The 26456-nt window shown below is 40.5% G+C and overlaps 1 protein-coding gene across 3 annotated transcripts in view; it reads right to left on the reverse strand.

Moving 5' to 3' along the window:
* Nucleotides 1–26456, reverse strand: part of SLCO5A1 (solute carrier organic anion transporter family member 5A1) — a 286620-nt gene that overhangs the window by 36433 nt on the left and 223731 nt on the right. For 2 of the 3 annotated variants that reach the window (XM_061438941.1, XM_061438943.1), the window contains one exon: nt 25178–25342. The exons of the other annotated variant lie outside the window; for it this stretch is intronic. In XM_061438941.1, the coding sequence (XP_061294925.1) occupies nt 25178–25342 (165 nt within the window). The remainder of the gene's footprint in view (nt 1–25177; nt 25343–26456) is intronic. 3 annotated transcript variants of the gene reach the window in all.

Here is a 26456-nt window from a genome sequence, read left to right on the forward strand (position 1 = left end):
GCGAAGGACAGGGAAGCCTGGTGTGCTGCTAGTCCACGGGTCACAAAGAGTAACTGAGCAACAAGGCAGAGCTGGGGCTTGGAGAATTTCGCTTGTTTGTTACACATGCAGGGGACTTAAGCATAGTTATACGCTCACAAAGAGATTAAAAAGGAATGGCAGATTGAACAGGGAGGGAAAAGGTTATCTAATGCCAAGGCAAGGTCTATGAGAAGGAGAATACAGAATTAAAAGCACAAATGATCAGATTAGCCCTGGGGAGAGAGACACCCCTGCAACTAAGCTGGGAATCAGATTCGGGAGGGGGGAGGGTGGGTGATACATCAGTGGGTGGGTGGTAGCTCCTCAAAAGCAGTTTTTCTGGTGCTGTTGTTATTTGGAAACATCATACAACACATGTTGTAATAAAACAACATGCAGAAATATAAAGGACCGAAACCCCACAGCTTATATTCTGGCATAGTTCACTCCATCTTTTTTTGGATGTTATTTTCCCCCTCAAGAATTGATAATGCGGACTTTCCTGGTGGCTAAGACCCTGCACTCCCAATGCAGGGGGCCCAGGTTCAATCCCTGGTCAGGGAACTAGATCCCAAATGTGGCAACTAAGACCTGGTGCGGCCAAATAAATAAATACTGAAAAAAATTTTAATAAAAAGAATTGATAACATGTGCAGATTCTTTAGGATGTTGTTGTTCAGTTCCTCAGTCGTGCCTGATCTCTGCGATCCCATGGACTGCAGCACGCCGGGCTTCCCTGTCCTTCACCATCTCCAGGAGTTTGCTCAAACTCATGTCCATTGAATCGGTGATGCCATCCAACCATCTCATCCTCTGTTGTCCCCTTCTCCTCCTGCCTTCAATCTTTCCCAGCATCATCAGGGTCTTTTTCAATGAATCAGCTATATAGACTCTTTATCTATACATATACATACATATATAGAGAGATATAGATATAGATAATACCTTTGGTTTGGGAAGAGCTATGGAGAACTTTAAATATAGCCAAAGGTTGGAATAACCACTGTGGGAAAGAGCGCGCTAAATAAGAATATGTACTTGGCTTTGCAAGTGGAGAATACTGTGGGTCCAGGTGACACAAGATTTCAGAAGTCTGCAGGTGCATCGATGTTCATGCTTTGATGGCTTGCTTCTGTATGGTCAACAGCCTTTGTGAAAGGCGGGTGGGGTGGGTATTAATAGATTCATCTAAAGTCTGAGCTTCGCATGAGTTGGCAGGAAAACAAAAACTGTGTTCATCTGACAATCCTCACCACAGTTGTGACTTTATAAAACTAGCAATGGCTGTTTCACAGATGGGGAAGTGACTGGCCCAACAGTGCACACACAGGGGAAGAAGGGACAGATGGAAACCGAGGTTTCTGCCTCCCAGCCCAGCCCAGCCTCCACAGCACCACAGCTGCTGCTCAGAACCAGCGGTACCTGGAATCTTGTAAGCAACCTGACTAGAGCGATGAGTTACTTACCAAACTTTCCTCCTTATTAAAGAACAGTAAAAATTACATCTACATGAATAAAAAGCTTTACCTTTAGAGTGCATCTGTCCACTAATAGAATTACTATTTTAGTTGAGCAATGTTTAATTTATAGATACCGTGCTAGACCCCAGGATGGCAACAAAACAAATCCCCACACTAACAGCTGAGTCATAATTTAAAGTGCAAGTCACTCAGTCGTGTCTGACTCTTTGTGACCCCATGGACTGACTATCAGTTCAGTTCAGTCGCTCAGTCATGTCCGACTCTTTGCGACCACATGAATTGCAGCACACCAGGCCTCCCTGTCCATCACCAACTCCTGGAGATCACTCAAACTCATGTCCATCGAGTTGGTGATGCCATCCAGCCGTCTCATCCTCTGTCGTCCCCTTCTCCTCCTGCCCCCAGTCCCTCCCAGCATCAGAGTCTTTTCCAATGAGTCAACTCTTCGCATGAGGTGGCCAAAGTACTGGAGTGTCAGCTTTAGCATCAGTCCTTCCAATGAACATCCAGGACTGATCTCCTTTAGAATGGAGTGGTTGGATCTCCTTGTAGTCCAAGGGACTCTCAAGAGTCTTCTTCAACACCACAGCTCAAAAGCATCAGTTCTTCGGTGCTCAGCTTTCTTCACAGTCCAACTCTCACATCTATACATGACCACTGGAAAAACCATAGCCTTGACTAGAAGGACCTTTGTTGGCAAAGTAATATCTCTGCTTTTGAATATGCTATCTAGGTTGGTCATAACTTTCCTTCCAAGGAGTAAGCGTCTTTTAATTTCATGGCTGCAGTCACCATCTGTAGTGATTTTGGAGCCCAGAAAAATAAAGTCTGGCACTGTTTCCACTGTTTCCCCATCTATTTCCCAGGAAGTGATGGGACCAGATGCTATGATCTTCATTTTCTGAATGTTGAGCTTTAAGCCAACTTTTTCACTCTCCACTTTCACTTTCATCAAGAGGCTTTTTAGTTCCTCTTCACTTTTTGCCATAAGAGTGGTATCATCTGCATATCTAAGGTTATTGATATTTCTCCCGGCAATGTTGATTCCGGCTTGTGCTTCCTCCAGCCCAGCTTTTCTCATGATGTACTCTGCATATAAGTTAAAGAAGCAGAGTGACGATACATAGCCTTGATGTACTCCTTTTCCTATTTGGAACCAGTCTGTTGTTCCATGTCCAGTTCTAACTGTTGCTTCCTGACCTAGGTTTCTCAAGAGGCAGGTCAGGTAGTCTGGTATTCCCACCTCTTTCAGAATTTTCCACAGTTCATTGTGATCCCCACAGTCAAAGGCTTTGGCATAGTCAATAAAGCAGAAAATAGATGTTTTTCTGGAACTCTCTTCCTTTTTCCATGATCCAGCGGATGTTGGCAGTTTGTTCTCTGGTTCCTCTGCCTTTTTTAAAACCAGCTTGATGGAGAAGGAAATGGCAACCCACTCCAGTATTCTTGCCTGGAGAATCCCATAGACAGAGGAGCCTAGCAGGCTACAGTCCATGGGGTCGCAAGAGTCAGACACGACTTAGTGCACTGTCTCACCCCAGAGATCCTGCCACATATACCACAAAAACCAAACATCCCCCAATGACCTTGGCCCCACTGTTCCAATCACTCCCAGGTGGGAATTCAGGCACATGTCCACAGAGGTCACAGACAACATACATACAGTTCTGTTATGTCCCATATATTACCCTTTCATGTCCCAAGGAAGACATTTTCTCTTAGAGATTTTCATTTAGTGTATCTTTAAAAAATCTTGTGTTAAACTTGCCTCCATCTTTTTCTTGGGTAAGGACAACCCAGAAATGGCCCTTTTGTGTCTGTGATGTTGCCATTCACAGCTTTCTTGATAGGCCTAGTACAATCTTGAGAACAGGGTTGCTGTATGCTGAGTGTCAGATGGTAGCTCTTAGCTTTGCCTGTCTTAGGTAGTTATGCTGTGCATTTTTTATTGGTGTCCCATGTTTGATTTGTCCCTAATACCTTTGAAGTTTTTCTGAGAAATGAATAATGCAACATGAACTTATTAAAATACATTTTAAGCCTTTTAAAAAATAAATAAATAAATAAAACCAGCTTGAACATCTGGAAGTTCACGGTTCATGTATTGCTGAAGCCTGGCTTGGAGAATTTTGAGCATTACTTTACTAGCATGTGAGATGAGTGCAATTGTGTGGTAGTTTGAGCATTCTTTGGCATTGCCTTTCTTTGGGATTGGAATGAAAACTGCCCTTTTCCAGTCCTGTGGCCACTGCTGAGTTTTCCAAATTTGCTGGCATATTGAGTGCAGCACTTTCACAGCATCATCTTCAGGATTTGAAATAGCTCAACTGGAATGCCATCACCTCCACTAGCTTTGTTCGTAGTGATGCTTTCTAAGGCCCACTTGACTTCACATTCCAGGATGTCTGGCTCTAGGTCAGTGATCACACCATTGTGATTATCTGGGTCATGAAGATCTTTTTTGTACAGTTCTTTTGTGTATTCTTGACACCTCTTCTTAATATCTTCTGCTTCTGTTAGGTCCATACCATTTCTGTCCTTTATTGAGCCCATCTTTGCATGAAATGTTCCCTTGGTATCTCTAATTTTCTTGAAGAGATCTCTAGTCTTTCTCATTCTGTTGTTTTCCTCTATTTCTTTGCATTGATCGCTGAGGAAGGCTTTCTTATCTCTTCTTGCTATTCTTTGGAACTCTGCATTCAGATGCTTATATCTTTCCTTTTCTCCTTTGCATTTCACTTCTCTTCTTTTCATAGCTATTTGTAAGGCCTCCCCAGACAACCATTTATATAGTCCATGGAATACTCTAGGCCAGAATACTGGAGTGGGTAGCCTTTCCCTTCTCCAGGAGATCTTCCCAACCCAGGGATCGAATCCAAGTCTCCTGCATTGCAGGCAGATTCTTTACCAACTGAGCTGCATAATGTAAAAGCAGTATAATTTGTTTGCCTGTGCATCCTAATTAGTATTCGGGGGTGTTTTTTAGTAATCAGTTCTTTAAAACAGAAACTTTGTCATTAGCCAGTATGAGGTCTCATCAAACACAGTGAAGATCTATTAAAATTTCCTTCTAACATCCCCATTCTCTAAATCTCACTGAACTACCAAAATGGAAAGATTCTGACCATGCATTCGGACAAATGTGAACAATGCTCAGAACTCCGGCTTGAGTAAGAGACCCAAATATTTTGGTGTTGGCATTTTAGGCAAATGGAATGAGTAGGGACAATTTCGTGCTGTGTGAGGGGTGGGGTGGAGGATGGGGGGAACAAGAGAGCCTTCTCAGGGACCCTTCTCCAAGCCCCTGGCTCCCTGCAACCCAGTTTTAGTAGTTTGGGGTAAGCCTGTGGGACGCATGAAGCACCCAGGGGCTGAGAGTCAGCCTCTACAACCACCACCTTGCTGCCACCTAAGCCTCCCCAACTTCACCACTGCCTTTGAAAGGGGAGAGGGAAACTTTTCTTCTTGGTAGGTTGTTAGGATTACCATAGAAAGTGCTTGAAACAGTGTCTGATCCATAGTGTACACCCAATAAGTGTCAGCAATTGACACAATTACATCATTATTGCTGTTGTTGTTGTTTAGTCGCTAAGTTGTGTCTTTGCGACTCCATGGACTGTAGCCGACCAGGCGCCTCTGTCCATGGGGATTCTCCAGGCAAGAATACTAAAGTGGGTTGCCATATCCTCCTGGAGATCTTCCCAATCTAGGAATCAAACCCCAGGCTCCTGCTGCATCTCCTTCATTGCAGGTGGGTCCCTTACCTTAGAGCCACCAGAGAAGCTACATCATTATCATTATCTGCCTACTATTAATGAATTTAACATTTGCACTAACATATTGGAATTATATAACTGGGCAAATTTCCATATGCTATTTAATCTATAGGACTGAATTTAAACTTACAACTCATAATGGTCTAACATAAGCCTGTATGTGTTCTTTTATATATAAACCTTTGCTTGATATTGAGCTACTCTGTTCTCTTAAACACATAAACCTCTGTTAGCTTTTGAGCTACTGTGTGTATGTTTGTGTGTACTCAGTCATGTCCTCTTTGTGTCTCCTGCATTGGCAGGAAATCCTTTACCACTAGCACCACCTGCAAAGCCCAGTGTGTATCTGTGCAGGTGTGTGTGTGTGTGTGTGCGTGCTAACTCATTTCACTCATGTTCGACTCTTTGCAATCCTATGGACTGCAGCCCTCCAGGCTCCTCTAACCATGGGATCCTCCAGGCAATAATACTGGAGTAGGTTGCCATGCCCTCCTCCAGGAGACCTTCCTGACCCAAGGATCAAACCTGAGTCTCTTACATCTCCCACTTTGGGAGGAGGGTTCTTTCCCACTAGTGCCACCTGGGAAGCCCGACTGTGTATATAGGCCTGAATCTAAAGATCTAACCACTGCAAAGTAGTGCCCAGAGGGCCCTGCTTGGTTCCTAAAAGGTCTGTGCACATTCTACTGCTTTCCAGTAGGAAATCTTTTAGCCACTTATTTATCCAAGCAGATTGATATGTTACTTGTCCTACTTCCTTTCTTTTATTTCCAGCATGATACCATAACAGTCAATTTTGAAGTCTTTACTCTGGATCACAATATTGCTTGCCCTTATAAAAGTGTGCCTGGATGGAGTCAAGAGGTCTTTATGAAAATGATATTCAGGGAATTACCAAATTTTAAAGCTACTGATGGATTTTTCCTTTTCATTCCAATTTTTGTCACCATGTAGACATTATCTGTATTGCAAATACACACATAAAATATGTTTAAGCTTATGCATCATTTGGAACAAGAAAATCTTGAATTAGAAGAGAGGAGGGCAAAATCAGATGACCCACTTATCATATAGTATCTAGAAAAATGGTACAGATGAACCTATTTATAGGACAGGAATAGAGACGCAAACATAGAGAAAGGACACGTGGACACAGGGTGGGAAAGAGAGGTAGGACAAACTGGGAAGTACCACTGACCGTATGTAAAGCAGAGAGCTAGTGGGAAGCTGCGGTATAGCACAGAGAGCTCAGCTCAGTGCTCTGTGATGACCTAGAGGGGTGGGGGCGGGGAGGCTCAAGAAGGAGGGGATATACGTGTAACTGATTCACTTTGTTGTGCAACAGAAAGTAACACAACATTGTAAGGCAATTATACTTCAAATTAAAAAAAAAAAAACTTTTAAGAATGCTTTAGGTTCAGGGAACTGCAATCATGCTGCTATTGCTATTGTGAAAAATCATAATTTGCTTTCACAGGACCCAGTGTTCCCCCTCAAGATAAGACCTGCCAGCATCTATTGAGTTTACTTCTCTCTTTTCTGCTAGACTGAAAGGTTCCTGTGCATGGCAGGGACTCTTATCTTTGTTATCTTCATAACTTTCTAGCAATTTCCTAGGCCTGGAAAATAATTTGGTAATTTCAAATTTATTACATAAAGTCTTCAAATGACACTCATTTTTGTTTTCAATGATTCCTTGAAATAGGCCACATCTTGTTTTACAAACAGGAAATCTCAGATTTCATTTGGGAGCTAAAATAACTTGCTAAAATCAGTTTAAAGCTGGCAGGCACAAAATATCGAGACTGAGAAAATCTCACTGTTAACAAAATTCTGAGTTGGGCGTTTGTAGCAAAAGTTTAACTGCCAAATCACCACAGGTGACGAGTGTGGACTGTCGGTAATCCTCTAACCTCTTCTATGGTGAGACCCGAGGGTGCAGACTGTCCCACTGAAGTGAGCTGTTAGTACAGACAGAGCCACAGAATTTGCGTGTTCCACATTAAAAGTTCTCTTTAAGTTGAAAAGTGTGTGGCTTGCAAACCTAAGACTATGAATCATTACAAAATATCACCATGAGCCATTATGGTTTTCAGGTTTTGCTGTTGACTTTGGGGAAGTGGCGGGGAGGGGAGCAGAGGAGAAAGTGGGGTGAGATCTAGAAAAGACAGAAGTACGATTCACTTTCATTCACTCTCTCTTTCTCTTTCCCTCTTTCACTTCTCTTTCTGCACACAGGCACACCACACACACAGACACACATATACTGATGCTGGCCATGTGCCAGCCGCTGTGATAACTACTCTTTGGATAGAATTTCATCTAATTCTCAAAACTGTGTGGATTTTGAGTTGCTCTGAAAGCAGAATGTATCCGACAATCAACAGCATCTCTACCTTGTGTCATGTGTGTGTCTGTTCAGTCATGTCTGACTCTTTGCAACCCCAGGGGCTGTAGCCCACCAGGCTCCTCTGTCCAAGGAATTTTCCAGGCAAGAATACTGGAGTGAGTTGCCATTTCCTGTTTCAGGGGATCCTCCTGACCCAGGGATCAAACCCACATCTCTTGCATCTTCTGCTTTGGCAGGTGGGTTCTTTACCAGCTGAGCCACAGGGGAAGTCTCACCTTGTGAGTCATAGTCTAATTATTAATAGAAGCATTTGTCTTTCATAGTAACTCAAAATCATGGAGCATTTTACACTGAATGGCATCTTAGGTTATAAGGAATAGAGTAGATTCTTTCCACATTGCAGGCAAGGAAGCATCCAGTGAGTGACACAGCAGGCTAAAAAAAATTCATATTTATTTAACTTTTCCAAAGACTGTGTTTCTAATCTTATGATACAAAATAAATGTTTTCCTATCAGCCAAGCCTAATTATTTTACCCCTTTTTTAAGCTTCCACTTTCCCTTGCAAATATTTTCTTATAGGAAATAAATACCAATTATTGTCAGATGGGAAAAGAAGATGAGAATAATTTTCAAGCTCAAGCCTTGAAGCTAGAAAATTTTAAATGGTCTGAGATTAGACCACATAGTAAGTATACATTTCCATAAACTACACATATACCCACAAAGTATCACAAAAACACAAAATAACTTTTGCTTTAGTATATTTCAATATCATCCTTGTGAAAAAAATCTCAGAAATTCCTTCACAGGACCCCCCTGGTGGCCCAGTTTTTTTAACCAAAACCTGTCTTCCAATGCAGGGGACATAGGTTCAATCCCTGCTACAGGACAATCCCACATGCCATGGGGCAGCTAAGCCCATGCGCCACAACTACTAAGCCCACACTCTAGAGCCTCAGAGTTGAAACTGCCGAAGCCCAAACACCTAGAGCCTGTGCTCTGCAACAAGAGAACCCACCGCAATGCAAGAAGCCTGCACACCACACCTAGAAAATAGCCCCCACTTGCCGTAACTAGAAAAGTCTTTGTGCAGCAATAAGGACCCAGTGCAGCCATTAATTAATTGAAAAGAAATCCTTTCACAAACTATGAACAAGGTTGTATCATTAGAATTCATCAGTAATGCCTTTTTTTATAATTCGGTGGCCGTTTTAAGATAGACACCAAACTCTTTCTTTCAATCCATACTATTTCATAGCATAACATCAAGTCACATTGTAAAGGGTGTTCGACTGGATTGGGAGGATCAGCCCACGTGTGATGACATGAACAGCATGTGTCAATGAAAGCAACTGGCACCTGGAGAGAAAGGATATAGGAGTTCTTGTAGGAATTCTCCTGAAGAAGACAACCCGGCAGGGCAGCAAGCCTCGAACAGGGTTGCTGCATACAGCCCACCTCCATTCCAAGTGCCAGTACCAGAGCTCTCCGGCCACAGTTTCCTCTGTCAAGGATCCATGATGGCAAGAGTGGGGCTCATCTGCAGCTCACCAACCAAGAATGCTCTGAAATCTCGCGTGGCCTTGCTGAAATGATTAATAAAGGCTTACCAAGGAATGACACTCCTCTGAAAACTTAGCCCCCATCGCATCAGCATGGAGATAGCAAACCAAGCTCATACTGAGCCTCCACCGGGGATAAATGGGTCTCTTTCAACCACAATCACACTCTCTTCAACTCTGCCAACTCAGGGAAATACCATAAAGCTGGAGAGAAATACGAGAACCCCAATCTCGGGGATCCGAGGTCTTGGGAGCGCTGAAGGAAAGGTAATAAATAGGGACATTCAATAGAAGAAACAAGCCCACTTTTCATTTCAGGTTTCTGCAAAGCTCTGGCTGAAATAATATATAAAATGAAATGCCACGCTGAGTCGTGAAAGGGATTCAAAAATCAAATCAAATAAATATTTCATCCTGTATGGCTTAAAAAGCTAAGAGAGTTTTCTGCAACCAGGCAATAAAACCAGAGGGCAAAAATAACTTGATGGAATGCAAAACATCAGAAGGCTTACTTCCGTTTTTCACTGGCAAGCTTCAGGTGAAATAGCAAAAGCGTTAAACAAGTTATTGCAAAACAAGGGTGTACATTCTGTAAGGGCAATTTCACAGGAGACTAGGATCTTATGAACTTTTTCAGTGATCAAAAGAAGCCTCAAAGGAAGACCTCGGTATTAAGTTACTAGACTTAGTTTCCGTTTAGAGAAGCAAAGCCTACAGATGTGGGCCGGTGCCAAATGCAAATCCCTCTCTGGAGGCCCTGTGGGTGAGTTTCATTTTCTGTCAGCAGTTTTCAGCGTCTCCCTGCCCATTGTTGTCCAAGTCCAGAAGCTCTTCAGCCTTCCCGTCAAGAGAGTTGATGGTTATTATGCCCACGAATTGCTGAGCCACAAAACCTGGCAAAGATACCCTTCCCCTGGGAGAAGTAAACGGATTTTTCAAACTCTATTTATCCAAAATATTTTTGAGACAAACTTCTACTCACCTAACTATATTTTTTAGAATGCTTTTGCCACACAACAGCCAAGTGAAAACCTAGCTCATTAAAAACCACATTAGTTCTGCAAATGAACGAGCAGGACCAGTTTTGTTTAGCTGCTAAGTCGTGTCTGGCTCTTTTGCGACCCCATGGACTGGAGCCCACCAGGCTCCTCTGTCCATGGAATTTTCCAGGCAATAATACTGGAGGGGGTTGCCATTTCCTTCTCCAGGGGATCTTCCTGACCCAGGGAAGGAACCCACATCTCCTGCATTGACAGGCAGATTCTTTACCACTGAGCCACCAGGGAAGCCCAAAGAGGACTAAAGAGGCCATTTAATAAAGATCATCAACTCAGTAATCTAAATACTCTGCTTTTTATTCTTTCTGTTATATTGACAGCTTCATTGAGCTATAATTCACATACCATACAACTCACCTAGTTAAATACGTGTATTCAAAGTTCTTTAGTATATTCACAGAGATATGCAACCACAAGCATTTTTAGAACATGTTCGTGACCCCAGAAAGAAACCCTGAACCCATCAGCCATCATGCTCATTTCCTCCCACATCCCTTCCTCAGCCCTAGACAACCACTAATCTATGTTCAGTCTCTATAAATTTGCCTGTTTTAGACCTTTCATGTAAATGAAGTCATAAAATGCGTCTGGCTGGCTTCTATCACTTAGCATGATGCTTACAAGGCTTGTGCATGCTGTAGGATATGTCAGTACTTCATTCTTATTTATGGCCAAATAATAATCCCTTGTACTAAGAAACTCCATTTGATTTATCCATTCATCAGTTGATGGACGTTTAAAGTTGTTTCTATTTTTGGACACTATGCATAATGTTGCTATGAACATTCATGTGCAAGTTTTTATGTGGACATATGTTTTCATTTCTCTTGGACGTGTGCCCAGAGATGAAATTTCTGGATCACATAGTAATTCAATGCTTGAGGAAGTGCCAAACTGCTTCCCTAAACAGCTGCATCATTCGACTTTCCTACTGCCAGTGTGTGAGTTTCCAACTGCTCCACATCTTCACCAGCATTTATTTCCACAAATAATATTTGATGACAGACATTCAGATGGGTACAAAATGGTATCTCATTGCGATTTTGATTTGTATTTCCCTGATAACTAATACGATTGAGCATCTGTTCATGTGGCCATTTGTACATCTTTGGAGAAATATCAATTCAGATCCTTTGTCCATTTTTAATTGCCTTATTTTTCTTTTTATCACTGAATTTTAAGAATTCTATATAAGGGCTTCCCTGGTAGCTCAGCTGGTAAAGAATCCGCTTGCAATGCAGGAGACCCCGGTTAGATTCCTGGGTTGGAAAGATCCCCTGGAGAAGGGATAAGCTACCTACTCCAGTATTCATGGGTTTCCCTGGTGGGTCAGACAGTAAAGAGTCGGCCTGCAATGGGGGAGACCTGAGTTCGATCCCTGGGTTGAGAAGATCCCCCAGGGGAGGGAATGGCAACTCACTCCATTATTCTTGCCTGGAGAATTCCCATGGAAAGAGGAGCTGGTCGAACTACAGTCCATGGGGTCGCAAAGAGTCGGACACAACTGAGTGACTAAGCACACAGACATACGAGGGACACAAGTACCTTATCAGATACATGTTTTGCAAATATCTTCTCCCATCCTGTGGGTTGTTTTTTAACTTTTTTGGTGGTGTTTTTGACATAGAAAGGTTTTTAACTTTGATAAAATTTGGAAATTCCTTGGTGGTCCAGTAGTTAGAACTCCGTGTTTTCACAGCTGAGTACCTGGTTCAATCCCTAGTCAAGGAACTAATATCATGCAATCCACAGGGCATGGCTAAAATTTTCTTTTAATTAGATAAAATTCAATTTTAGTTGCATTATCTAGTTCAAAATCACAAAGACATAAGCTTTATAAATAAATACTAAAAATGTAATCATCTGCCACACAAGGAGCTAACTATACTGCCTCAGTAAAGCATTTGCTGTTGTTCAGTTGCTCAGTCGTGTCTGACTCTTTGTGACCCCAGGGACTGCCACATGCCAGGCTCCTCTGTCCATTACTATCTCCCGGAGTTTGCTCAGATTCACATCCATTGAGTCGGTGAAGCCATCCAACCATCTGCTTTTTCTTAAGTTTTGTAATCAAGAAGTCTAGGTGCTCTGACTGTTCTTTGTCAAGATTGTTTTGGCTATTCTAGGTCACTTGCATTTCTAAATGAATTTTAAGATCACCTTGTCAATTTTTTCAAAGAAGCCCCCTGGAATTTTGATGAGGACTGTGTTGAATTTATTGGCGGAGTATGGCCATCCTAATAACATTGTATTCTAATTCATGAACATGAGATGTCTTTCTATCTATTTAGGTCTTCTTTAATTTTTATGGCTATTTTGTGGATTTCAGAATATAAGAATATTGTGGGTTTCAGAATACAAGTTTTGCACCTCTTTTTGTTAAATCTAATGAAATCTAAGTATTTCATTCTTTCTTGCTAGTATAAATACAACTGTTTCCTTAATTTCATTTTTGTTCACTGCTAGTGTATAGAAATACAATTGATGTTTGCATACAGACATACCTTGTTTTATTGCACTTTGCAGGCATTGTGCTTTTTATAAATTGAAGGTTTGTGGCAACCATGAGTCGAGTAAATTTATCAGCACTATTTTTCAACAGTATTTGTTCACTTTGTGTCTCTCTGCATCACATTTTATAATTCTCCCGACATTTCAAACCTTCTACCAGCAAAAAGATTATGACTTGCTGAAGGCTCAGATGATGGTCAGCATTTTCAGCAATAATAATTAAGGGATGTATATTATTTTTAGATGTAATCCTATTGCAAGTCTCCTGACTGAAGGCAGATTCTCTACCATCTGAACCACCAGGGAAGTCCTTAATAGACTCCAGTACAGTCTAAATAGAGGCTTCCCTGGTGGCTCAGACAATAAAGAATCTGCCTGCAATGCTGGAGGACCTGGATTTGATCCCTGGGTTGGGAAGATCCTTTGAAAAAGGGAATGGCAACCCACTTCATTATTCTTGCCTGGAGAATTCCATGGGTAGAGGAGCCTGGTGGGCTGGAGTCCATGGGGTTGCAAAGAGTCAGACACGAGTGAGTGACTAACTTTCACTTTTTTTCACACTGTAAATATAATTTTTCTATGCACTGAGAAACCAAAAAAACTTCGCATGGCTTGCTTTATTGCAATATTCGCTTAACTGCAGATCCTAACCCACAATATCTCTGAGGTATTTCTGTATTAGTCTCGTATCTTGCAACCTCACTAAACTCATTTACTAGTTCTAATAACTTTTAGTGTACTCTAAGATCTTTTCTATACAAGACTGGCTAATCTGTAAATAAAGATAGTTTTACATCTTTCTTTTGAATCTGAATACCTTTAATTTCATTCTCTTACCCAGCTTTTCTGGCTAGAATCCCCAGTGCAGTGATGAATAGAAGTGCCAAGAGCAGACATCCTGGTCTTGTTCCTGATCTTAAGAGGAAGGCATGCAGTCTCACTACTAAGTATAATGTCAGCTGTAGATTTTTTGTAGATGCCCTTTATTGTATTGTTTTTAAACCCCCAGTCATTTCAACAGTGGTTGAGTTAAAATTCATTTCTGTGTTATTTATGTTGGTATAACCCTCAGAAAGCTCATAAAAACATATAATTTTTAAAACGTATATTTAATTTAATAGAAAAGAGTTACTGAGTATACACTATGTTTTGGCTCTGTTCTAGATTCTGAAGATACACAGTGAATAAGCTGACAAAAAAACCTGCCTGCATGGAGCCGATAATCTACCGTGAGGAAAAGAGACAATAAACAATACACCAATAACAAAGGAAATTGTAGTGAGTGTTGGAACATAAAACGCACCACAGAGAAAAGTGTCCAGCCTAACAAGGAAAATCAGGAGTCCTGAGAGAGGAGCTGCATTTTTAAATGGGGTATACTGGATAAGGTCTCATTGACAAGGGGCCATTTGAGCAAAAACCTAGAGGAAAGGAAGTGCAGCATGCAGAGAATAAATGATCGCCCAATTACACACTGTTTTCATCTAGCCATCAAAATAAGTTTGTGAAGATAATAAGAGATCAGAACATTTTACACTTAGAAGAAAATTCAAAAATTAATCAAAATTTAAAATTCAAAAATTAACTAGCTTGTTTGCTGAATGAGATAGCTTAAGCCAAAAATATAAGAACTTTGGGCAAAGCAGGGACAGTTGAGATGGAAATCGTAACCAGTATGCTACATACTGCTCTCTTTTAACCTAAAGTGCTTCTTTGTTTCAAATGACATGAATATTTCCACAGGTAATAAAATCCACGAAATAAGTTTAATGAGTGAAAACATAGCCTAGTAATCTAACAATCTTCTAGTATCTTTGGAGGACATCAAACCTACTGTTATTGAGAATTTAGGCTTCAGAAGACCCATTAATGGACTTCCCTGGTGGTACAGCGGATAAAACTCTGCCTGCCAAAGCAGGGGACATGGATTTGATCCCTGGTCCGTGAAGATTTTACACGCCTCAGGGCAACTAAGCCTGCATGCCACAACTACTGAGCCCATGCACTTCACAGCCTGTGCGCCACCGCAAAAGGCGCCACCACAATACGAAGGCTGTGCGCTGCAACCAGAGAAAAGCCATGAGCAGCAGTGAAGACCTGGTGCAACCAAAAGTAGAAACATAAAATAAAATATGCAATTCCATTTTTAAAAGTCCATCAATAAATCAACTTTATAAAACTAGCCACTGAGTAGAAAGCAATAGAGAAGAAACAGACGACATAGTTCTTATGTACCTTCCTATTGCAATGACAAGCCCCACCAACCAATGAGTCTAAATCTCTCAGCAAAACACTAGTCTCTTTCCCTCCTTGTTCAGACCTTATCTACTCTTGATTATGAATAATAAAATCACACATTTTAAAACAGCTTCTCTTTGGAAGGCAACAATAGATCTCAAAAGCTAAAGGAATAAAAAAATGCAATAAATACTTTAAATTTCACCCCAAATGATACAAGTGAACCAGCAAAGGAAAAATACAGTGTAGCAACAATCAGTGCAATGTATCTTCCAACTAATAGCCAGGAGTGCTCCACCAGGTTCAAAGGTAGCCCTGGATCTTTTCACATTTTTCTTTTCACCAAAATGAAGGATATGCAAGGCACCTGGGTTTCCCAGGTAGCGCAGTGATAAAGAATCCGCCTGCCAATGCAGGAGCCACGGGAGATGCAGGTTTGATTCCTGGGTAGGGAAGACGCCCTAGAGAAGGAAATGGCAACCCACTCCAGTATTTTTGCCTGGAAATCCCATGGACAAAGGAGCCTGACAGGCTACAGTCCATGGGGTTGCAGAGTTGGACACAACTGAGCGACTGAGCACACACAGGCACACACAAAGCACATGCCAAATAAACTCATTTTTTACTCAAAACTGGAGAGGAGTAGCTGACATCTTAGACAACTGGGTGGAAACCAAACACAACCATTAAAGATGGAGAAGTGGAGAGAATTTTTAAAAGAAGGCAATTTAACAGGTGCAACTCAAGTTTTAGCCTGTTAGAGCAGACAAGAACACTGTGTTTTAGTATTAATATTTACTAGCATGTGTTTTAGAGCTTACTAACATTTTCAAAATTATTCCCATATAATATGAAATAATTATTTGGGTTTTTTGTTTGTTATCACAGAACCACAGAATTGGAAGTTGCAGCAGAGATTGCTATATACCTCCTGATAATGACCCTTTGTTCTTAAAGCTTCTGACCCTAAGATGGGCTGGGAGCATGTACCATAAGGTAAAATTCTCCACTGGGCAGATATTTTACATGAACACAAAGTTTCTATTGATACATTGTTCTAAGATTCTTGGGAATCTGATCTAAAAACAAAGACTTACCTACTATTAGCTATCAGCACTAGAATTGCACCTGATGCTTCTACAATACTTACTGCTGCTGCTGCTGCTAAGTCACTTCAGTTGTGTCCAACTCTGTGCAACCCCACAGACGGCAGCCCACCAGGATGCCCCGTCCCTGGGATTCTCTAGGCAAGAACACTGGAGTGGGTTGCCATTTCCTTCTCCAATGCAGGTAAGTGAAAAGTGAAAGTGAAGTTGCTCAGTCGTGTCTGACTCTTAGTGACCCCATGGACTGCAGCCTACCAGGCTCCTCTGTCCATGGGATTTTCCAGGCAAGAATATACTTGAGGCAACTGTAAAGTTGCTTCCTTAATTATTTTAAACTCCCTAAAAATTTTTATACTCCCTAAAAATCTTCATTTATTGTGTAGAATGCTTTGCCCAGTGAAGTTAATGCCAATGACTTCATTAAAAAAAAAAAGTTAAGTACAAATTGACAGTTTGCTCATATACATACCCATTGATTACATGAATAACTATCTCTAAGAACAAGGTAGAAAGAAGAATAATAAAAAAAAATTTGCAATGTCACAAAAACAGATGTTCTACTGGAAAATTTTATCAAAAGATATGGACGTTTACACAGCTGTTCCATAACCGAACGAGTCCACCAAATTCAACTGCATTTCCAAAAGGGTTTGGTATATCCATAGAATATATTTCAAGAAAATTTAGGCTAAATGGAATGAAATAATATTGCCTTACTGTACATAAAACAATTATACATGAATTGTTCTTTGCTCAGGTAAGGTATGTATGCACCTATGTTTTTAGATATATTTTTTAATCAAAAAACCAACAGGAATTATATTCATCTTTATTGCAAATGGAGATACAAGAAAAATTTCAATACAATGACTTGAAAAAAAATTAACCATTAGCCTGAAATCTAACCCATCTAATAGTAACAAATGCAAATAAGCCCATGTTCTACCCTCTGGCCAATGGAAAGATGCCATAATGGGAAGTTGAACCTGGAAGCAAAGCAAATTTTCTGTGGTCCGTGATGAGACGGTTCAGGTTACAAAAGGACAGTACTCCAACTTCTAATAATGTCAAAGCCCATGTCTCATTGTTTCGTTGAAAAGAGTAAGTTATTTCCTGTCTGTGCGGTAGTAACTATATCCTGGTTATACTTAAGGGCCAAGATATTCACTAGGTCTGGACATGATTTTTACACGTTAACAGCATCTCAGAGGAAATGAGAAATTGTGGCAAGAGCTGGGTGTTAGGACAGTTTGTCTCCAGCCCCAGTTGTCACTACCCACGAGGCCACGGATCCTTGAATTAGTGCCTGTACCTTTTATTTATCTATCAACAAAACAAGTCATATTATACTCCAGCCTCTACTTTCCTCTCCTCCTCATCTTTTTCAGTAATAATCCTGGTTCTGGGACTTCTCTGGTAGTCCAGTGGTTAAGAATCCATCTTCCAGTGCAGGGGACATAGGTTTGATCCTTGGTCGGGGAACTAAGATCCCACATACCATGGGGCATCTAAGCCCACGAGTCACAACTACTGAACCCACGTGCTCTCGAGTTTTCAAGCCACAACTAGAGTAACCCACACACCACAGCAAAGAGCCCATGTGCCACAACTAAGACCCAACACAGCCAAATAAATACATATTAAAATAATAACAATCCTGGCTCTCCTGTCCAATTGAGGAGAACAAAATACTTGATAAATGGAGATGAAATCCAGGGTCGTTCTCATTATTAATATTTATGTTGCTTTTTACACTTAGCAAGTCCCTTTTAAACTTTTTAAAATTTCAAAAGCCCTGTTAAATAGCTGTGATTACACCAGCTATTAAATAGCTATGATTCACAGCTAGTAAAACTGAGGCTAGAGAAATTAGTTAACTCACCCAAGGTTACATGGTGAATAAACGGCAGAGGCAGGTCTTGAACCCAGACCTATGACTCCAAAATCCATCACTTTTCTCTTCTAAGATGTTGACTCACTCCAAAGTGAGTGGGGATCACCTCACTTCAGCAGGGTATGAACTTTTACAGGACCACACTCAGTAAAAATGTCTGGAGTTTTTAAAAGGAGAAATTTAATCATCAACCTACCTTACTCTTCGACAGTCCCTCCAAAAAAAGCAAAAAGTGTGGCAATTCAACATCAGTTCTGTCACATGCACCAAAGGAGGGAAAAAAAATCAGTATATCTATAAAAGAAATTTAAAGGGCCAGGAAAAGATATTACATACATCCAAAGTGAAATGGCAAGACACTAACTTGAATGCCTAGAAAAAGAAGTTGCTCACAAAGATCAGAGGACTTTGTGTGGAGGAGACAGTGGGGTGTCAGTCAGTTGATCTTTGGTGAAAGGTGGTCTCATTAAACCCCTTATTCCCAAGATGAGACTGAGGACTGGAGAGGTTAACGCTTGTTGTTGATTTTGTTTGGTCGCTAAGGTGTGTCTGACTCTTTTGCTAACCCATGGACTGTAGCCCGCCAGGTTCCTCTGTCCATGGAATTTTCCAAGTGAGAATACTAGAGCCATTTCCTACTGCAGGGGACATTCCTGGTCCAGGGATCGAACCAGAGTCCCTTGTGTCTTCTGCTTTGGCAGGCGGGTTCTTTACCACTGTGCCAACCTGGGAAGCCCTCATAAAGTGGGCATTGAACTTACTAATAAAAGCTACTTTGCAGCCACAGTGCTAAGCACACCATCTACATGCCCTCATTTAATCATCACAACCTGTAACTCTCATAAAAGTTAAGGAATTTGTCTGGGAACACACACAGCCCATTGGGGTCACTATAGTGTAAGGTCCTTGAGGGTGGGATCCCTCTGTGTTCTCATCATAGTGTTTCCAGCAACTGGCACAGTGTCAGACCCATAGAAGAAGCTTCTCTGAATGTCCTTCATTGTATGGTTTTGACTTTCAAATCATATAAATGTCTTCCATAATTTAAAAAAAAACAAATTTAACTTAAAAATCAAAAAATAGAAAAAAAAAGTATCAGTCACTCAGTCGTGTCCGACTTTTTGTGACTCCATGATGGACTGTAGCCCACCAGGCTCCTCTGTCCGTGGGATTCTCTAGGTAAAAAAAGTGGAGTGGGTTGCCATTTATGCATATATATGGAATCTAGAAAAACGGTACTGATGAACCTAGTAGAGAACAGACTTGTGGGCACGGCGAGGAAAGGAGAGGGTAGGATGAACTGGGAAAGTAGTATTGACATATATACACAGTCATGTGTAAAACAGATAGCTAGTGGGAAGCTGCTAAATAACACAAGGAGCCCAGTCTGGTGCTCAGTGATGCCCGAGAGAGGCAGGATGAGGGGAGGGGAGGGGAGGGAGGGAAGGGATATATATATATATATATATATAATTATGACTGTTTCTCACTGTTCTATGGCAGAAACCAACACAAAACTGTAAAGCAGCTTTCAAACAATTAAAAAAAATTAAAATTGTTTCATTTAAAACTGAAAAAATAAAGAAATCCTAAAAAACTAAAAACAAATTAAAGCATATAATTTCCACAGCATATCAGGTTGTGCCATAACCAAACAGAGAAGAATTATTTCAAATAACTTTAGGCCACAGTATTTTACAAATCCCTAACAGGTAGCCCACGGACAGAAAAAACCACAAAGACACCTAAAACTGTGTTTCATATTTCATGGTAATAATACTGATAGATGATTTGAAACCATTATACACAAACTCATGCTCACACACATACACATATGGATAAAGTAATTATATAAAGGTCATTAGGAAGAAAGATTTTCAATACTAGAGCAAAAAGATGTATTAAAGAAGTGTCAACTTGTATTCTTAATAACTGAAGCAGAAATATTACATAGCTTCATGATTTGCTTTCCTCTTTTTATTTAAAAAAAAAAAAAAAGGCCTACAAACAACAACTTGTACCAATGATCACCCAGTGCTTAGAGGGTGACATCCAAAGATCATTTATTCTAAAAGGAACCAGGACTCCTTGTCGAAGTGTGACTGATCCCAGGTCTAGGGCAGAAAACCATAAAGACTACTGAGGTTGTTCCAAAGGATATACAGATGCTAACTTGAAGGGACTCCCAGAGCCCAAGGACTGCACAATTGGAACATCAAAAAGAATGACTGCAGTGGATTAAAGCACAACAAACATATAAAAAGCCATGCATTCACTACGTTTTCTTAAATTTACTGGTCACTATACAAATTTGCTAGAATAAAATTTTTGACTCTGATAATTGGTAAATAAAGCTGCTGCTGCTGCTGCTGCTAAGTCGCTTCAGTCATGTCTGACTCTATGCGACCCCACAGACGGAAGCCCACCAGGCTCCCCTGTCCCTGGGATTCTCCAGGCAAGAACACTGGAGTGGGTTGCCATTTCCTTCTCCAGGTAAATGAAGCTAATGAATCACAAAAGAAATAATGGTCACTTGGAGAACTGGCCAAACAGGAGGCTGGTCATTTGGTAAATTGATTTAGAGAAATTCAAAGAGAGAGACAGAAAGACTTTCATTGTGGTTCAGTGGCTAAGACGCCAAGCTCCCAATACAGGGGGCCTCGGTTCAAGCCCTAGTCAGGGAACTAGATCCTGCAAGCCGCAACTGAGACCCAGCACAGCCAAGAAATAAAAATAAATATTAAGAAAAAGAGAGACAGAGAAAGAGGAGAGAGACAGAGATAGGAAAATGGATTCATGATGCATTACACCATGAATTTCCCTCCTCAGCATCTTCTGCCCATCTCCTGCCCTAGAAGGTTTCTACCACTTTATTCCTATATCAGGACCAAAAATAGTCACTCCATATAATTTCATTTGAATGTATTACTCCTCCTATCAGATGAGATTTAACAAAATGCCCTCGAATTGCCACTCTAAATTAGACTAACACAGTTTGTTTTAAATCAGAAAATCTAACAAAACTCTTCATGGGGATTTAAATTCAACAGGATCTTACAACATGCCAAGGTTTTACTGATCATCTATGACTATATGGCAAATTATTTAAGATATCAGTATCTCATTTAACTTTTGTTAGTAGGTTTGGGAGAGGATCACTCACATTTTACAAATGAGAAACTCATTTACAAGCGAGGGCAGTTAAGTGACTTGGCTAAAATCATGCATTGAGTTAAGAGACAGATGGAATTCCAAGAGAAATTCATGGACTACCTCTGATTGCCCATAGCAAAGAAAAAGAGATCAAAGGATGCTGGACATAGTCAAAGTTTGTGGTGATACAACATTACTAAAAATACCCCAGTGATGAATTGCTTATTAACTATTTCCCTTGTAAGAAAACCACATGACTCTACAGGAATATAAGAATAAGTTTATTTGGTACATGTGGCCTTGGGAAAATTATTTCATCTAAGATTTTGGAGCAGGAAGAAGTCATCAAGTTCATTCCAGTCCAAATTATTGTTTTCTAGATTAGAAACATACCTAGAGAGAAACACTTGACAGCCCAAAGTCAGTGAATTAGCAGCTTGAGAGTAAAGGTATTAGCCACCTTAGATACCACCATTGCCCTGCAGCAGTGGGGGGATAAGGGGATGGACCTTAAGTAGTAAAGAATCCAACTGCCAATGAAGGAGACTCGGGTTCAATCCCTGGTCCAGAACCCTACATGCCGAGGAGCATGTACTGAGCATCACAACTACTGAGCCTGTGCTGTAGAGCCAGGGAGCCGCAACTACTGAAGCCCTGGTGCCCCAGAGCCCACGCTCTGCAACAAGAGAAGCCCCTGTAATGAGAAGCCAGGCACTACAACTAAAGAGAAGTGCCTGCTCGCAAGCAAGGAGCTCCCGCTTGCTGCAATTAGAGAAGAGCCCGTGCAGGAGTGAAGACTAAGCACAGCCAAATAAGTAAATAAAGCCTGGTTAAAAGCCATTTCTCCTCCATGAAGTGCAACTCACACTAACCCAAAGCTTCCATTGATTTATTTAAACAGCTTTTTCTAAACTTATTGCATAAGCTCACTCTCTCTCTTCCCAGATCTATAAGAAACTTAAGGTTCAAGTTTGAGTCTTTGTATTTCCCCCTACCTGCTCACACACACACACAGAGCACAGTGCCGTAGTACTCAGAGTGTTCAATGACTATGCAAGGGGGCAAGTGAGCAAAAGCAGTCTTTTGATACATGTATGGAGCCTCACCTCCACTACATAACACAACAAAACAAATTGCTATGGAGGGGGCGAGGAAGTTTTTTTTTTAATGAAAAAAGAACTTTAACTTGCAAACTTTGTCAGAGGAGAAATCAAAACTACTTTTAGATTCACCTTTAGATACATTTCTTCATTCTCCAAGTTACTTATATGCATGGAAAGGGGTTTAAATACAAAAGATTAAACAAGTTCTTAAAAAATACAGATCTCTGCTTGGAGAGTAAGAAGGATTCAATCCTTACCAATTTAAAAAGTCAAGATGAGTTTTAAAAAGAATTCTCAGCCCTGTTTAGCCTTATTGTAATGACAAGCCATCCACTATTCTTAATCAGTCTGAGTATCTCTTGAAAGTGCAGAAATTAATACTCAGTCAGGTCTGACTCTTTGTGACCCCTATGGTCTGTAGCCTGCCAGGCTCCTCTGTCCATAGCATTTCCCAGGCAAGAATACTGGAGTGGGTTGCCATTCCCTTCTCCAGGATACCTTCTTAATTATTATTATTTTTTATCTGTCTGGAAAAGAAGGAAAAAGTATGTGAGCTAGAAAGGCCTTTTATCAAAATACCAAAGACTACCAAACATTGTATAAACTGCATTGGTAATGATAAAAAAAAAAAAAAAAAAAAACTTGCTGTTGATGAAACCAGAGTGGCACTGGCACAGTGTGATACTGCTCCTTTAACCCAGATATTAAAACACAGGATGAACAAATTTCATGATTTAGTTATTATACCCTCTTTACCCAGGTGGTCACATTCAGTGACCACTGCCTTGACCACATACCACTGTGGAACTCTGCAACCAAACACCCCTGTATTCTATTTCTCCACAGAAGTTATCTATCTAGCCTCTGACTGGACCAGTAATTAAGAGATGGCCTTGGTCAATATACACTCAACGTGCATCAGTTCCAACCCAGCTCATCACGGGACCACTGCCCAGGAGACCTTGAGATCAAAATGATCCATCTGGAGGAAAATGGGATGATCTAGACATCTCTGCTCCCTCGTCACTTAGAAGGGCAGTATTTCCTGATATGTGCCCCAGGAAACACTGTTCATGAGAATGAATGCCTTAAAAAAAAAACAAAGCCAGATTCCATGGTCAACTACATGTGGGAGAGACCATACTCAGAAACTTCCTTTGGGAGTTCACAATGCACATTGGTATATTGCTGTTGTATAATTGCTAAGTTTCAAGTCTGACTCTTTTGCAACCCCATAGACTGTAGCCCACCAGGCTCCTTGGGATTTCCCAGGCAAAAATACTGGAGTGGGTTGCCATTTCCTCCTCCAAGGGTTCTTAGCGTTATGAAAAGTCCTACAGCAAAGAACTCTGTAGTATTTTAATTCAGCAAGCCCTAAATTTATTTGACTATGAACCTTCTTTCCAGTAACACCTTTAATACTTAAACACAGAGTGGGAAATGCTGAGATTACATTTGACAGTTACATAGCTTCAGATCTAACTATGAGACCACTCATGGTTTCCCTATCCAAGAATTGTTGCTCAACAAAGGTTAGTGTAGGGACTTCCCTGGAGGTCCAGTGGTTAAAAATCCACCTTCCATTGGAGGGGATGTGGGTTTGATCCCTGGTCAGGGAACTAAGATCCCACATGCCCTGGGGCAATTAAGCCCAACCACACTGTGACAAAGACCCAACACAGCCAATAATTAATCAATTATTTTTTTTAAAAAAGACAAAGGATGAAGGTGTGCTCAGTCACTTCGGTAGTGTCCAACTCTTTGCGACTCTATGGACTACAGCGTGCCAGAGTTAGAGTAGGAATTAAACTAGAAATGGAATGTTCAGGATATCTGAAAACCAAATTGCAATGTAATCTGTAAATTTTACCCTAATGTAAGGAAAACATATATTTCTTTAAAACCAACAGAAAAAAAAATTATAGGTGACAATTACAAGGTCCAAAGAAGTATATTCTTTATAAAAAGATTTGTTATGATGGGCCTACAACTCAATATGCATGTTTTTTTATGGGCAAAGTGAAATAGGGAACAAAATGATTACTCAAATAATTCAAGTCAACTGCTCTTTCTACAAATAATATAACTTTGTCTGTTAATTTAATCCAAGCTTGCTGGGTTTGAATGTGGACATGGAGGAGAAAGTGGGAGCCAAGGCCATCAGTAAAGTTCTTGCAATTCTCCACTTAACTGCTTAAATGCACTTTATTAATAAATAAAGCCTTAGGTACAGTTATTTGATCACCTTTGAAACCACTAAGGAAATACGCAGAATATTCTATGGTATAATACACTGAAAATCCCAATATCTGAGAATTCATGTTCCCACATTACTGAGAACCCAATTTACTGTGAAAAGAAAGATCTGATCACTGGATACTATGGGTCCTTGTACCAAAATCTTCTAAAAATCAATTTTCTCAAACATAAAACATCACCTGAGACAAAATTTATAGATTTCCTTTCTAACTTGAAGTACCTCCAGTAATAGAATTAAAATCTATTCACATTTATGAAGGGAAAATCCTAATACCATGAAATTGATCTCTATTTCAGACTATCAAATTTTTTCAATTGAACACTGTCAGACTCATGTCAACCCATAAAAAGATTTGTTCAGGTTTAAGTTTGAACACTTTGCCTATTTTATTCTTTCAAACTGAGAATCTTAAAAACACAAGTATGAAAAGTTCTCCCTTTTCCAAAACACAGTTGGTAAAAATGTCACACAGTAACACAGTCTGAATCAAAGAGAAAACATTCAAAGACTTCCGCCTCCTAAAATCTGAAGGGGGAAGGTTGCTGTTCATGAACTTGAATTTTAACACTTTAATGTTAGAACGAACTTTGTCTTCACTCATTGCATTTTAGCTTAGTGGTCAAAAATGATCATGGTTTCAAGGAGTTCTAATGGCAGTGCCTTACCAGTGTAGATGCTGGCATTGGAAGCTGGAATACCAAACTGTGACTCGATGAACTTGGGGATGAAGGTAATGAAAGCAGTTACAATGGCACTCTCAGCTGTGTATGACAAACTCACAAAAAGGAATGTCATGTTGCTTAAGATCCTGACAGCTGCTCTTGGTAGGTCTACAAAATGACAAAAATGACAAATGAATGTTATAAACAAGGGATGGAAAAGAAAAAGAAAATTGAACTGCTTTTGAAATGAACTGGAAATAGCCATTCAGCAATATAGGAAAACCTGATGAATGATTAGAATTCATCCCCTTTATTAAATAGACTTGGGTGTGTTTTTTTTTAATTGTTCAACTAGGATAAGGAAATTTAACAAAGATGCTAAAAACATACCCATACACAAATATCCTTCTAAGAAGGAGGCAACCTATGACTTCTGTTTCAAAAACTGCTTAGAATAAATGAACCGCATTTTTTTTATTGATTAAACAATGTTAATCTTTGTTAAGACCCTGAAGACTATTAAATGTGTGAAGTACCTGCAATATAGCCCTAAATTAATCGTTTTCGCTTCGCCCAACTAACACTTCTCTGAGTAAATGCACTTCTGACATGCCCGCTCTCTGGCCTGACATGGCAAACGCCCAGAGCAGAGGAACTGGTACATGCTACTGGACATCTGTTCTTCCCGTCTCATTAAGAAACAGGAAATAATACAATTAGAAGGGTAGAAGAGATAAGGTCACCAAGTCAGATATTTCCAGGGACTTTGGATTGAGGAACAAACAGAAATGATATCCGAAGGAGCCAGACAGTCCAGAGGTGGGGCTCTGTACCTGTCCAGCTGCCTCTCAAGGAAAAGAGAAAAGGCTCACTTGAATCTAGGCATTTATTTCACAAAAACTGTCATATATATGCTTCAAGATGCATGTTCAGTTTCATTGCAGCATGGTTTATAAAAGCAAAAATTTAGGAGAAAAAACTAAATGTTCATCAATGGTGTTGGGTTGGTGATGTTAGTTACTCAGTCGTGACCCTTTGGACTGCAGTCCGCCAGGCTCCTCTGTCCATAGGATTTTCCAGGCAAGAATACTAGAGTGGGTGACCATTCCTTTCTCCAGATGATCTTCTGGACTTGGATTGAATCTGCATCTCTTGCGTCTCATGCATTGGCAGGCAGGTTCTCTACTACTAGCGCCTCCTGGGAAGCCCATATACATACATGTGTGTGTGTGTGTATAATATTTAAGTAAAAACAAATGAAAACAATGAGTTTACATATGGT

Source organism: Bos javanicus, chromosome 14 (genome assembly GCF_032452875.1).
Source record: "Bos javanicus breed banteng chromosome 14, ARS-OSU_banteng_1.0, whole genome shotgun sequence".
Classification (NCBI taxonomy): Eukaryota; Metazoa; Chordata; class Mammalia; order Artiodactyla; family Bovidae; genus Bos; species Bos javanicus.